This window comes from Lithobates pipiens, unplaced genomic scaffold (genome assembly GCF_037356315.1).
Source record: "Lithobates pipiens isolate NorthernLeopardFrog02 unplaced genomic scaffold, aLitPip1_a1.2 Scaffold_1, whole genome shotgun sequence".
NCBI classification, from domain to species: Eukaryota; Metazoa; Chordata; class Amphibia; order Anura; family Ranidae; genus Lithobates; species Lithobates pipiens.
Window position 1 is genome coordinate 81,786,101 of NW_027507685.1, and position 15,921 is coordinate 81,802,021.

At 43.7% G+C, this 15,921-nt stretch overlaps 1 protein-coding gene across 3 annotated transcripts in view; it reads left to right on the top strand.

Annotated features, from left to right (window-relative positions):
* Positions 1-15,921, top strand: part of CCHCR1 (coiled-coil alpha-helical rod protein 1) — a 130,852-nt gene that overhangs the window by 923 nt on the left and 114,008 nt on the right. For 2 of the 3 annotated variants that reach the window (XM_077462376.1, XM_077462539.1), the window contains exons 1-3: positions 116-281; positions 8,171-8,304; positions 8,455-8,650. In XM_077462376.1, the coding sequence (XP_077318502.1) occupies positions 8,250-8,304; positions 8,455-8,650 (251 nt within the window). In that variant the 5' untranslated portion in view covers positions 116-281; positions 8,171-8,249. Of the gene's footprint in view, positions 1-115; positions 282-8,170; positions 8,305-8,454; positions 8,651-15,921 lie in introns of those variants that run through there. The other variant, XM_077462458.1, reaches the window with a different exon arrangement.

Here is a 15,921-nt window from a genome sequence, read left to right on the forward strand (position 1 = left end):
TAATTTTACATTTCCACTGTGATTGGCTAGCTTTTCCTTGGATACTCTGATTGGGCTGAATCGGTCACGTCACGCCCTTCGTTTGCTCGGCAGAGGCTCAGCTGACACGTTCGCTCAAATAAACTTTATTGACACGAACAAAGAGCGCGGTTGCTAAGGGAGGGAGTTGTAATGACAGGTGCAATTCGCGGGCTTATAGGCCGCCTGTGTAGTGTACGGTAGGGAGGGATAGACAAACAGGAAAGGGTAACTGTATGTACAGAGAGGAAGGCACATGGAAGGTAAGAGCCAGTAGCACCTTTATTATCGTCACTAAGTTTGAGGATGCATACTACCTAGATTATTATAGGCTGGCGTTGGAAGTTGGAGCAGTTGCCCTTAGCAACCATCCTGTGGAGCATTTTACTAGGTAGCTATAGACAGCTTCCACTTAGGTTCACGCTATGTGGTGTAGAGAATTGCATGTGATTTTTGAACAAGAATCTCACTGCATTTCTGTTGAAATCACAAGTGAATCTTCAGCAGTGCGATTTGAGGCATCATTCGGTATGGTTCAAATTGCACAGAATTCTCATCAAAAACAAACAGGACTTTTTTTTTTGTCTGCACCAGAATCGGATCAGATGCAATCTGCTTCTGCAAATTGCAGTTTGCAAAACAATTGCAAGGTCCCATTAACAATCGAGCACGCATTTATTTGCATAACCGGTGTGATTTGCATGTGTCCACACAGAACTCGCTGCAAATTCCGCACTGCATCAATCCAGTTTGAGTAAATTGGCCCCAAGGTAACTCAACACCCAACCCAAAAAATTGTAACATATGCCGCTTACTAGCCTTTGGCCCTATTCACATCTGCATGTCATGCTTCTGCGCTTTTTTTTGCATGACTGCATAGGGCAGCCTGTTCACTTAAATGGTCTGCTCTATGCATCTCAAATTCCGGAACGCACCAGATGCGAATGGGGCTGGTTCATATTAGAACACGTGCATACCTGTTTTGACAGTCCGTTCCTTTTAGTGTGCTGCCAAACGCATACCTCCCAACATTTTGAAATTGGAATGAGGGACACCTACTAACAAATGTATGCAGGCATAGGATATGCCCCCTGCTACATCCCCTTAGAGAAGAATTAACCAAAAAGGGGCTAATTAAGTGCACAAGGCTTTTTTTTTTTAACCACTACTATTCCTTCATATTGGCTTTTAAAATGTAGAAATGCTGCCATTTAGAATTTGGATGAAAGGTTTAGCTCTGAGAAACACTTTTTGAAAGATAAAAAGTGAATTTTATATTCAACTATATAGATCAGAACAAAATGAGGGACAAATAAGCGGGGCAGAGGGACATTGCTCCAAATCAGGGACAGTCCCTCAAAATTGTGGACATTTGGGAGCAGACACATGGCAACACGAAAAAAGTTGTGTAGGAACTACTTTTACAGATTGCTCCAAATCACGCGGTACTGCAGCATCATGTGGTTAAGAAATGCGGTTTCACGCATTCAAACGTGTGCTGCATTTTCCTATGCATGGAGGTGCCGTTAAGAGATAATGGCCCCCACACACATCTGCTAAAGAGCAGAGCGCGTCTTGCCAGCAGGTCCAGAACACGTGTGATTATGCACATGGGAACCTAGCCTCCGATGTGATGACTGCATATGTTTTTGTTGTTCACGTTACAGTCCTGCCAGTAACCTACTTCTTGTGGTGACAACACTCGTTCGCCTTCTGGAGGAGTGTTGTGGTCATCCTAGGGCAGGACTACAAATGTCTCCCCCTCTACTTCACAGCAGAGAGCAAACGTTTGGTAGTCCTTACAGATAACTGGGAACTAATAGGAAAAAAACATACTGGGGATGTGGTGGTGCACACCCTAAAATGCTTTACATCCAAGATGGTGCTGCTATAAGACCAAAAACATTACAGCGCACACATACAAAAATGACATTTATCCTGCAAGGCTAGTTAAAACACCTGAACATATTCAAAAAATTAGGGGGTTTGGTCACACTATATGGTTATATAGTGCTAAGCGACAAAGTACCTCGAATGGGGAACTAATAGGGGCGCAGCATGAGAAGTTCTGCTCATAAGATGTCTGTCAGAACCAATAGCTGTTTTTTTTTCATCTTCTGAATCTATTGGACAGATTTAACAAAATGCCTTTTAACCACTTGCCGACCGCCTCACGCCGATGTACGTCGGCAGAATGGCACGGGCAGGCATAAGCACGTACATGTACGTGATTTGCCTCCCGCGGGTCGGGGGCCCGATCGGGCCCCCGCCCGGTGCCTGCGGCGGTCGGTTTTCGTTCGGGAGCGATCCCGGACGAGGGGACGGCCATTCATTCATGGCCACCCCCTCGCGATCGCTCCCGACGAATGGAAATCCCCGGTGACATCACTTCCTCTCCTGTAATGTAAACACAGGAGAGGAAGTGATGTATTCTCTCCTCCGTGTCGGTATTTTTCGTTCCGACACGGAGGAGAGCGGATCAGTGAGTTGCACCAACACATCCCACACACAGTAGAACATGCCAGGCACACTCACACCCCCCCTTTACCCCCCGATCACCCCCCCAATTACCCCTGCCCCCCCAGTCACAGTGACACCAATGTCATTTTTTTTTTTTTTTTTTTGCATTGGTGTCATTTGTGACTGTAATAACTGTTAGGGCAGTTAGGGTTAGCCCCCTTTAGTTCTAATGTACCCCCCTAACCCCCCCAATAAAGGCGTAATAACCCCGTGATCACCCCCCGTCGCCAGTGTCGCCAGTGTCACTAAGGCTGGGTTCACATTGCAGCGGTTTATGAGAACGAATGTGATTCGCACCGCACTGCAGTGCAAATCACATCCGATCTCTGTGCGATTCGAGTTCAGCCATTCGCCGCACCCGCCGCACCCGCCACACCCGCCGCACCCGCCGCAAATTCGCACGGGACCCTTTTTTTGGCCCGCAGCAGAATCGGATCGCATGGGTGTTCACACCATGCGATCCGAGTTTGCAGATCGCACTGCGATATGCGAACTGATCTGGGGGTGTCAGTAACATTTCACTGACACTCCCAGCAGTTCGCATAGGGCAGTGTGAACTGCCGCCGGGAGGCATGCGATGCGGGAACCCGCCGCGGATTCGCGGCGTTTCCGCATCGCTCCAGTGTGAACCCAGCCTAATAAGCGATCATTTTTCTGATCGCCGTATTAGTGTCACAGGTGACGCTAGTTAGGCAGGTAGGTATTTAGGTTCGCCGCAGCTTTTTATAGCGCTAGGGACCCCCATATACTACCGCATAAAGCCCCCTGATTGCCCCCTAGTTAACCCTTTCACCAGTGATCACCATATAACTGTTACAGGTGACGCTGGTTGGTTAGTTATTTTTTTATAGTTTCAGGGCACCCGCCATTTATTACCTAATAAAGGTTTAACCCCCTGATCACCCGGCAGGTGTCATTTGTGACTAATAACTGTTAGGGCAGTTAGGGTTAGCCCCCTTTAGTTCTAAGGTACCCCCCTAACCCCCCCAATAAAGGTTTAACCCCGTGATCACCCCCCGTCGCCAGTGTCACTAAGGCTGGGTTCACATTGCAGCGGTTTATGAGAACGGATGTGATTCGCACCGCACTGCAGTGCAAATCACATCCGATCTCTGTGCGATTCGAGTTCAGCTATACAGATAGTATGGCTGAATTCGTGTCGCACCCGCCGCACCCGCCGCAAACTCGCACGGGACCCTTTTTTTGGTCCGCAGCAGAATCGGATCGCATGGGTGTTCACACCATGCGATCCAAGTTTGCAGATCGCACTGCGATATGCGAACTGATCTGGGGGTGTCATTAACATTTCACTGACACTCCCAGCAGTTCGCATAGGGCAGTGTGAACTGCCGCCGGGAGGCATGCGATGCGGGAACCCGCCGCGCATTCGTGGCGTTCCCGCATCGCTCCAGTGTGAACCCAGCCTAATAAGCGATCGTTTTTCTGATCGCTGTATTAGTGTCACAGGTGACGCTAGTTAGGCAGGTAGGTATTTAGGTTCGCCGCAGCTTTTTATAGCGCCAGGGACCCCCATATACTACCGCATAAAGCCCCCTGATTGCCCCCTAGTTAACCCTTTCACCAGTGATCACCATATAACTGTTACAGGTGACGCTGGTTGGTTAGTTATTTTTTTATAGTTTCAGGGCACCCGCCATTTATTACCTAGTCTCACTAGTGTACCCCTAAATTTAGGGGTGTCTACTTTCTAAAATGGGGTCATTTGGGGGGGGGGGTTTGTGCCATCTTGGCATTTTATGGCCTTCAAAACTGTAACGCCCTTAGAAAGCCTGAAGGCGGTGCTTGGTTTTTGGGGCCCCGTACGCGGCTAGGCTCCCAAAAAGTCCCACATATGTGGTATCCCCGTACTCAGGAGAAGCAGCAGAATTTATTTTGGGGTGTCATTTCACATATGCCCATGGCATGCGTGAGCAATATATCATTTAGTGACAACTTTGTGAAAAAAAAAAAAAGTTTGTAATTTTCCCGCAACTTGTGGCAAAATATAAAATATTCCATGGACTCAACATGCCTCTCAGCAAATAGCTTGGGGTGTCTACTTTCTAAAATGGGGTCATTTGTGGGGGTTTTGTGCCATCTTGGCATTTTATGGCCTTCAAAACTGTAATAGGTAGTGAGAAGTGAACTCAAAAAATTACGCCCTTAGAAAGCCTGAAGGCGGTGCTTGGTTTTCGGGGCCCCGTACGCGGCTAGGCTCCCAAAAAGTCCCACATATGTGGTATCCCCGTACTCAGGAGAAGCAGCAGAATTTATTTTGGGGTGTCATTTCACATATGCCCATGGCATGCATGAGCAATATATCATTTAGTGACAACTTTGTGAAAAAAAAAAAAAAAAAAAAAAAGTTTGTAATTTTCCCGCAACTTGTGGCAAAATATAAAATATTCCATGGACTCAACATGCCTCTCAGCAAATAGCTTGGGGTGTCTACTTTCTAAAATGGGGTCATTTGTGGGGGTTTTGTGCCATCTTGGCATTTTATGGCCTTCAAAACTGTAATAGGTAGTGAGGCGTGAAATCAAAAATTTACGCCCTTAGAAAGCCTGAAGGCGGTGCTTGGTTTTCGGGGCCCTGTACGCGGCTAGGCTCCCAAAAAGTCCCACATATGTGGTATCCCCGTACTCAGGAGAAGCAGCAGAATTTATTTTGGGGTGTCATTTCACATACGCCCATAGCATGTGTGAGCAATATATCATTTAGTGACAACTTTGTGTAAAAAAAAAAAAAAAAAATTTTTTTTTTGTCATTATTCAATCGCTTGAGGCAAAAAAATAAAATATTCAATGGGCTCAACATGCCTCTTATCAATTTCCTTAGGGGGTCTACTTTCCAAAATGGGGTCATTTGGGGGGGTTTTGTACTGCCCTGTCATTTTAGCACCTCAAGAAATGAGATAGGCAGTCGTAAACTAAAAGCTGCGTAAATTCCAGAAAACGTACCTTAGTTTGTAGATGTGACAACTTTTGCGCAAACCAATAAATATACAATTATTGACTTTTTTTTTACCAAAGACATGTGGCTGAATACATTTTGGCCTAAATGTATGACTAAAATTGAGTTTATTGGATTTTTCTAATAACAAAAAGTAGAAAATATCATTTTTTTTCAAAATTTGCGGTCTTTTTACGTTTATATCGCAAAAAATAAAAATCGCAGAGGCAATCAAATACCATCAAAAGAAAGCTCTATTTGTGGGAAGAAAAGGACGCAAATTTTGTTTGGGTACAACATTGCATGACCGCGCAATTACCAGTTAAAGCAGCGCAGTGCCAAAGTGTAAAAAGACCTCTGGTCATTTACCAGCAAAATGGTCCGGTCTGAAAGTGGTTAAGGTCATGTTTGATCGACCAACAGGGACCAAATAAGAGCAGTTAATTGTTCAGGTTTATATACTCTGTACGGTTGGGCACACGCTGCAGTCTTTGCTACAGTGATCAACATCCAAGATTGCCCCACAATTGATTGCTGCATATAATTCCCCCTTTAGAAGCACACCAAATCGCTGCACATAGATGTGAACCAGCCATATAATAAAGAATGGGATTTCTATTTAAAATGCAGTAAAGTGTTTGTATTTTAGACAAGTGTGATTAGGCTCTAAGGCTCCATGCACGCTGGAGCTCATAAACTGCAGTTTATTGGAGTTTGGGTGTTTTTTTTGTTTGTTGTTTTTAAACGCCCCTAAACTCCACTCTATGTTGGCCTGTGTGTCCATACACGTGGATGTTTTTTTGCTTTAATGAGCAGTGGAGTTTATGGGATTTTTTTCTGAACGCCAGAAATTCGCTTTCAAAGTGCCGTTTTTCACTGCTAAAAAAAAAACGACAAACGCTTATAAATGCTCATAAATACGCGTTAATTAGTGTTCGGCATTATATTTTTTCAATGCATTGTGAGAGTTTGGAATGCACTGTGGTATTTTTGGAGTGTCCTCTGTGTATTTTTATTGAAAACACCCATAAACACACGCTCATAAACGCTAGTACAAAACTGTTCAACCAGCGTTTTCTGCCAGCAATCTGGCGTCCACAAAAAACTTTTCTGAGCTTCAGTGTGCATGGAGCCTTAATGGTTTTTATTGCTCAGCCCCTTGCTGATTGCAAATGAGGAATATATTGATAAGCTGTTACTCTGATGTTACTAAAAGGTATTAGGTTGAACTAAAGCAAAATCTTTTTAATGTGGGCACAAACTGCAATAACTGACAAAGGGGGTCTTATCCCTCTCCATTCTCTAAAAAAAAAAAATGTTTTTTTTAAATTTATTTTTTTGCTGTTTGAAAATGTGTATATACGCTGCTTTGGGCTCTCTTCTCGCCTGTCTAGTGTGTTGCTTTAAGGCCTTGCTTTAGTAAATATTTCACTCTGTACCCTCCCCCTCTGGTCGCTGGAATGAAAAATAAAAAAATTCTGATGTCCACGTCAGTGTCTACATGTCATGGACAGTACCTATTGGAGGTCAAGCAGTGGAGTTCTATCAGGATCCAGAAAAGGACAACATAATCACATGGGGATGGTAGGGTAAAGATAATCTTGGACTCCATTTGCGCCCTCCCACCTCTGGAAGGTGAGGGACCTGGGAGGGCTTGGGTTATTATATATAGCTTTACAAGGTAAGGGAGGAATGGCTAGTAAGGTGGGAATAATAGTTCTAGTTCAAAATGGGGCTTTAAAGCAGCCCATTCACTTTGAATGGGTGGTTAATAGATAAAAAATCGGACATGTCTTTTAGGCCCCTTTCACACGAACAGACCGTTCAGGTCTGCCTGTTAGTTTTTTTTTTTTTTAGGTGGACCTGAACGGATGCTCCATGCAGGTCTATGGAGCAATGGATGTCAGCGGTTACCATGTCCGCTGACATCCGATCTGCTAAAATTAAGTATGGCGATACGCTCACATCTGTCCTGTCAGATCAGATGAGATCTGATGAAAACATGCTGTCCGTTTTTGTCTGATCCTTCCATAGGAATCGGGGGCGCTCTGACAGACCCCTCCCCACTCAGTGAGCAGAGACAGACCCGTCATCCACCGGCTCAACGGAGAGATCTCCTGCTGAGCTGGCAGACAGCTGCGTGGATCCTCCTCGTGGGAATGAGGCCTTTATTTCAACAAGCACCACACTTCACAGAGTTTCTAGCAGTTTGCTTAAGTGCATTGAAGCACATGCACTGAGAGTTAATTAATTTGAATTAAAGAAAAAAAACACTACCTGCCTGGAGTTTGCATGTTCTACCTATGCTTGTGTGGGTTTCCTCCCACACTCCAAAGACATGCTGGTAGGTAATTGGCTCTTGTCAAAACTGGCTCTAGTATGTATGAATGTGAGTTGGGACCTTAGATTGTAAGCTCCTTGAAGACCGGGGCTGACGTGAATGTACGGTATATATGTAAAGCACTGTGTAGGTTGACTGCACTATATAAAGTACATTTTATATAATGTATGTGTCTAAAGCAGTTCTTAAATCTTTTAGTAATTGACTCAACAGTTAACGGGTTGTTAGGTGATATTACTGTTAGATACAATTATTGCCCTAACCGTGTAACAAATACAAGATGTACCATACAAAGTTTCCAATTTTTCACCAAGCACCTTCTGATATGTTTCTTTCCAGCATCCTATAGAGCCGACGTCTGTATTGCCTGCTGCTGAAAACAAATTATAATCAAGTCTATCAGTTGTGCTAAAGAGTAATGGAGAAGAAAGGGCTTAATCTGGCTTCTTTGTTATTGCCTCCCACAGGGATGGGTAAGTGAGGGAAGCAAATGCCATCACTAATGGGATAGAGATCACTTTCTATCTGTTAACCCTATTTTTTAATAGATCTGGAGGATGCTTGCATTGCAGAAAACATTTTTTACTTTTTAAACCTTGGTAATGTGAAATTTTCATTTCCAGGTCATACTGGACTAATCCCTCCTTCACATTTTGAAACGCGTAGACCAGGAACAGCTCCTCTCCCTTCAGCACCCAATCCAGCACCACCAGCTGATCCCCAGCCCTGGGAAGAGCTGAAAAAAGAGTTGGAAAAACTGAAACAGGAAAATGAGGCACTAAAGATACTGCAAGACAGAAGAGATGGATCACGAGCCAGGTATGATCTGTTTATTGCTAAAATTTCTTTTCTTCGTTCATCTTTAAAGAGAAGAGCCAGTTTTAAAAAATTTTTTTTTTTTTTTTTTAAAGTCAGCAGCTGCAAACACTGTAGCTGCTAACTTAATAAGCAGACTTACCTGGCCAGGGCGCCCGCGATGTCGGCCGCCTGAGGCTGACCCTCTCCCTGTGGTGAGCTTCCTCTTCCTCCACTGTGACAGCGGTGGCTGGACGCGAATGGCGTGCGTTCCAGCGTCACTGCGCATGACCGGAAGTCCGTCGCGAGCGCCCGACGTCACTTCCGGGCGACAGACTTCCAGAAAATGGCGCTAATCACCGGCAGATGCGGCAGAGAGGTGCAGTGGAAGCACCCAGGTAGCACTGGCAGGGTTGGAGGTGCAATAGAGCTCAATCCAAGCCCACGGCCACATCACTCCAGCAGGCAAACAGGAGGGGACGCTCAAGACAACACCTGGTCCAGATTCAGCGATCCTGCAGGGCAGCAAACACGCCACGGACATGGAAGGTGCATCTGAGCAGACAGCCAGTGAGGTCGCCACAGGGGGTGAGTGATCCGGCTGTATAATGTAGGGGCAGGGTACTCTGAGGCAAACCCCCCTTCCCCTTTAGGACGTGAGTAGCTGTTTGTTTTTACTGTCTCCATGGACCGGAGGCTCTGCCCAGGGGTCAGCCAGTAGGTCCAAAGGAAAGGCTACATCTAAGTCCAGGCGCTGTGGGTATTGTAACTCTAAACTACCACAAGACCACAGCAAGCCATTTTGCGATAAGTGCATTTTTAAGCTCGCAGGCAATGGAGACCGCTCAGGTAGTGAAAGAGTGTCGTGCCTTGCAGTCAGAAATGTTAGCCACCCTCCAGTCCTTCCGGACTACACTGGAGAAAGGTCGGGATGAGGGCCCCTCTGGTAGAGATACCCCTCTCTCACAGGAAGACTTATCCATGTCTTACACAGAAGGTTCCCAGGGCCAGGTCTCCTTTCTATCTGAGGTAGAGGAAGGTCAGGTCCCAGAGTTTGGTACTGGGGAGGAGGATTCGGACCAGGATAGCAAGGGGGAGGCTAAGTCTGGGGGACTCTTGTTCTCGGCAGAGGACATGGAGGGCTTATTAAAAGCCATTTATACCTCAGAGGACATGCAAGTACCCTGTGCTCAAGTATCAGCCCAGGATAGGGTGTATAGAGGCCTAGGAAAATTACAGGCCAGAACCTTTTCTGTTCACCAGTCCCTGAAGGATATAATCCTCAGAGAATGGAAAGAGCCTGAGCGTAAGCTTCTTAGGCTAAAGGCCTGGAAGAGAAGGTGTCCTTTTAAGGACGAGGAGGAAGAGAAGATTTTTAAGACTCCTCGTTTGGACGCAGCCGTAGCATAGGTGTCCAAAAGGTCCGATCTGTCCTTTGAGGATTCGGGAAGCATTCGGGACCAGATGGACAAGAAGTCTGAGATTTTACTCAGGGCTTGGGAGGCAAATGCGGTGGCAATGGCTCCCGCCCTAGCCTCGGCCTGTGTAGCCAGAAATGCAGACGCGTGGCTTGGCAGATTAATGGAACACGTCTCGCGTAGCAAAGAGGCTAAAGAAATTGTAGACTCGCTGGAAGTAATCAGCAGAGCAGTAGCGTATGTGGCAGATGCAGCAGTGGAGACTGTCAAAACCACTGCCAAGTCAGCAGCACTTATAAACTCTGCTAGGAGGGCCCTATGGGTAAGGACCTGGGACAGGGACTTCACCTCTAAGTCTCGTCTGTGCGGGATTCCCTTTGAGGGCTCCCTGCTCTTTGGTTCGGGTTTGGATCAGGTCCTATCCCGGTCCACTGAGAGGGGAAAGAAATTCCCGGTGAAGCCTAAAAGGGAAAGGGGCAAGAGATTTTTTCGTGGCCCCCAGTCAAAAGGTCAACATAAGGGGAGAAGTGACCAGAGGAAGAAGTGGGGTCTTGGAAAGGAAATAATACCTTTTTTATTTTATTTTTAAAAAAAGAAGTTGCTCAAAACAAATAAAATCCCCATTTAAATATCTGCGTACATTATTAAAAACATCATAAGCATTCAAATGTGTGTGTTTCACCGGTTTCCAGATTGCAGAGCCGTCCACCTGTGTTCATCTGTGTGCACTGTGAATGACTTCCTTGTCTTTGGTTAGCGGTGGAACGCACACGTCACTTCCGGGAGCGTCGTATAAGCTACACGACGCCAGCGGCCAGCTTATATTTCCCAGTCTCCGCCCGCGTTGGCCAATCGCGCAATGTCCAGCCCCCATGACGCCGCACATAGTCATGGTAACCGGACGCCATCAGCATTATCAACAAACGGGGAGAAGTAAACAATTGGACATACTCGATCGCCGACCAGGTAGCCAGAAATTAGTCATAATAGCATTTCGATTTATTACACCCGGAACATCATATCAACCTATTATATTAAACATTAGAAATACCATTAAGACTATCTAAAAAAATATATACATATATAAAAGCTAAATATAAAGGAAAATGGCTAAAAAAAAACGGAGCAGTATACCATTACATACTAAATATATATGTGGACATCCATAGAAGCAGCGAATTGTACCCAATATAAACAAAGGGTATACATAAAGTTTATCATAAATACCCTACCTATTAGGGCAAAATGTGTATATATTTAAACTACAAGCATCCAGACATGTATACCCAAGCAGCCCATATAAACATGTATCATATGCAGCATTGAAATTGACACCGGGATCAAACAGAATAAATATATCATATATATCAATACCCAAGAGAATTCTTGGGAAGGAAATAGATCTCTCATGGGAGGAAAAAAGATATATATGTATATGTAGGTTGCCCTTATAGTTAAAATTCGTTTTTGGGTCATTATTCCCAATTTTCTTATTTTTTTTTAAACAAAATTATCAGGTTGTATATCACTAAAAGAATTGTGTGTAGCCCAATCTATTTAAAAATTTGTGCTCTTAAGACAATAATCCTAATAATATGGTGTCAAAGTTCAGTGGTACATAATATGATAAAACAAAACTACAGAAAAAATATAATTATAGTGATAAAACACTGAAATACACCTCTATGTATATATAATCATATTAGATAGATATTGGTGTACATATATACATACCAGCGCAGGAATTTTATATTGCTATAAACCCAGCATCGTGTAATGTATTATACCCCCATTTGTCTGTGGCCCATATGTCGTGTCCATGCATCAAACTGCAAAGTGCATATCATTTTATAAACAGGGCCAGCAGGGCAATCACTAATAAAGCAATTAATATCTAGGTCCACGTTTAACCCTTTTGGTGCTAAAGTGTCTACTCGATATATCCACTCAGTTTCGCGTTTAGATACTAGATTAGACCCTCTCCAAGAGGGTTTCATGTGATCTATACCCCAAAATGTAAGTCCGGATGGGTCCTGATTATGATAAATTTTAAAATGTAGGGACACATTGTGATCCTTAAAGAGGAGCTGCACAAAAAAAAAAAAATATTAAAAGCCAGCAGCTACTAATATTGCAGCTGCTGACTTTTAATAATATCACACTTACCTGTCCCAGGTTCCAGCGATGTCGGCGGCAGATGACGAGCGATCGCTCGTCTCGCTGCAGCCACCGCCGCCATCCTCTGTCAGGGAATCGGGAAGTGAAGCAAGAGGGCTTCACTGCCCGGTTCCCTACTGCGCATGCGCGAGTCACACTGCGCTGGTTCCCCGCTGTTTCTCTGGGAACTGTGTGTTTCCCAGAACACAACGGGGGGGGGGGCGGAGCCATGCGGGGGTGGGCGGAGCCAATGCGGCGGTCTGGCCGGAAGTGGATGCAGTTACCTGGATTATCCAGGTAACTGCACCCCCCTCCCCCGAAAGGTGCCGATTGTGGCACCGGAGGGGGGGGAGGGATAATACTAGCGGAACTTCCCCTTTAGGGTGAAGAACCGCTTTAAAACCTAATTTGATGTTGGCAACATGTTCCGCTATTCTAATCCTTAAAAGTCTTTTAGTCCAGCCTATATATATCAACCCACATGGGCATTGCATAGCGTACACCACATACGATGTGTTGCAGGTAATAAAACTTTTAATTGTAAATTCTTTATTATTCGCAGTTGCTATAAACCTATCCATGGCTCTAATTGGTGTATTAACTTCTTTGCACGCCCTGCATCGTCTACAGGCAAAAAACCCATCTTTTTCCCAAAAAGTGGGGGGATGGGTAGGGGGATCTAAAACTTTATCTACTTTGTCCGCATAATTGGGAGCTCTTCTATATATAAACCCCGGTTTTACAGGTAGAACTGATTTGTAGTGTTTTGTCCATCAAGAGGATGTGCCAATGTGCCAAAAATATAGCCTCCACTTCCTTGTATTGTGAATGAAATCCCGATATAAAGTTCCATTCATGGCTATTAGAGGTCCGATTGGCAATGTTGTTATTCAAGAGATTATCTCTTGGTGCTGATGCTACTTCTTCTATCACCCTTTCCAATTGTTTACCACAATACCCCTTTTCCAGAAAATTTTCTTTAATAATATTGGCCTGGGAGTAGAAGTCACTATCATCAGAACAATTCCTTCTAATCCTGGTCACTTGCCCTTTAGGGATATTCTTAAGCCAGACAGGGTGATGACCACTCTGTATCGGTAGATAGCTATTTGAATCTGTGGGTTTAAAATAAGCCTTGGTACCCAGTCTATCTCCCTGTCTATAGATGTTAACATCCAAAAAATTGATATTTTCAGTATTTATTTCACTAGTCAATTTGATATGGCTGGTGTTGTTGTTCAATTCGACAAGAAAATCCATCAGAGAGGATCTTGATCCTGACTAGATAAAGATGAGGTCATCTATATATCGTCTGTATAGTAATAATTCCTGTCTCTTAACCGAAAAAATCTTGTCCTCCCATTCTCCCATAAAAAAGATTCGCTATGCTTGGTGCAAACTTGGCGCCCATTGCAACGCCGCGTTTTTGGGAGTAGAATTTTCCGCCATACCAAAAATAGTTATGACTTAAGCAAAAGTCAAGAGCATTTCTTAAAAAATTTTATTGTTAGAAGTTTAAGGTGGGAGGTAACACCCCAAGATGGGCTAGATGACCTTGACTCTATGAAAGAATGGTTAGAATTTTTTAATGGGGTGGGATTTCAATTACAGGATTTGGTTTTAAAAAGGAAACAGAGGAAGATGGCTAAATTAGAGGCAAGAATTAAGGAGTTGAAATTACAACTAGACCCTATTAAAGATTCACAACAATTGATAGATTTTAATACACGCATTAAAAAGAAATTGGAGAAAGTGGACAAGGACACACAGAGAAAGAAAACAAAGAAATTTCACAGACCTGGGAGACTTTCAAACAAATTCCATTTATGTATGGCAACAGACAAGTGGATGTGCATTAGAGGAGAATAAAGAAATAATTAGACAGGAAGAAGATCCACATATGGAATTACAATATGTAGATAGCAATAATCATAACACTGGAACTCGCTCAACAAATGTTGGTCCTCTACATCAACCGGTACATCAGTCTACGCCTGTTAGGAATGTGACTAATAACATGAGAGGTCATAATGCGAGAGGAAAACCCCTGCATCCCCAAAGACATCCAACACAAAGTAACTACTACCAGGTTCCTGTGCATAATAGATTTTATCCACTACAATATGATAGTGGAGAGTATCAACAATCACCGCGTCTTTTTAGGGAGAGGACGGGGTTGGCAGAAGCGAGGACGGGGTCGGGGATACCCCAGGAGGGGGAGACCACCGATGCACACCCATCCACTTCAGGAACCCCACTGGAGGGAACAGATACAATGGGAGAGGAATCAAATGCAATCTCCAGATTACAGGAGAAACGAACGAGAGGCTGCAGAGCAGGACGAAGGGTCCAGAAAAAGAAGACGCAAAAAGGATTAGGGGGCATTTTTAATCTAGCAGGGGCCTCCCTGACACATAAAGAAACTAACATATTAAATTTGGGATTAAAATGCGGCCTGAAGAGACCGATAAATAGATTTAATGTATTTATAGATGTACATAAATACATGAGGAAAATTTAATATGAAGAAATATTTTTTGAATAAAAATTCCCAACCGGTTACTACGATCTCATCAGTACAGACTGATAGTGGCCTACGCAATAAATCACTTTTTAATCCCGCTAATAGTGCTAATCAACAAATAGACATTTTTAAGAACCTGGTTTTACGCGATTTAGAAACTTTAAACCCTAAGAAAGATGTCAATCCACGATATATCCATGAAGGCATTAAGAGCTTGGAAAAAAGGAAGGACCTGATTATAAGGCCTGCTGACAAGGGAGGTGGTGTAGTTATACTTACAAAAGAATTTGACCACAACCAATTAACAGAAATGCTGTTGGAAGAAGATACCTATAAAAAAAAACTTGAAAAAGACCCCACTAAACAATATGAGTATGAGCTTAAGTCACTAGTGAATTTCGGTGTTTCAACAGGGGTTTTAACTAATAGAGAGATGAAGTATCTAACCCCTAGTAGTAGTAGAGTTCCTACTATCTACACTTTGCCGAAAATTCATTAGGATATACAGTGTCCACCCGGTAGACCAATTGTGAATGGGATAGGGTCCATTACATCAAGAATGGGCCAGTATTTGGATTTATTCTTGCAGAAAAGTGTAGTACAGACAAAAGCATATCTTCAGGACCCTAAGAATCTTCTACAATTGTTGGAAGAGGTTGATCTATCGGGGAAAGAAGAGGTATATTTAGTCACAGCTGATGTTGCATCTTTATATACCATCATCCAACACGATGATGCTATACTGGCCCTTAATTTGACACTTAGCCAGAGAGATGACTTGACGCACAATCAAAAAGTTTTTTTAAGAAATGCTCTTGACTTTTGCTTAAGTCGTAACTATTTTTGGTATGGCGGAAAATTCTACTCCCAAAAACGCAGCGTTGCAATGGGCGCTAAGTTCGCACCAAGCATAGCGAATCTTTTTATGGGAGAATGGGAGGACAAGAAGATTTTTTTCGGTTAAGAGACAGTAATTATTACTATATAGACGATGTATAGATGACCTCATCTTTATCTGGTCAGGATCAAGATCCTCTCTGATGGATTTTCTTGTCGAATTGAACAACACCAGCCATATCAAATTGACAAGTGAAATAAATACTGAAAATATCAATTTTTTGGATGTTAACATCTATAGACAGGGAGATAGACTGGGTACCAAGGCTTATTTTAAACCCACAGATTCAAATAGCTAT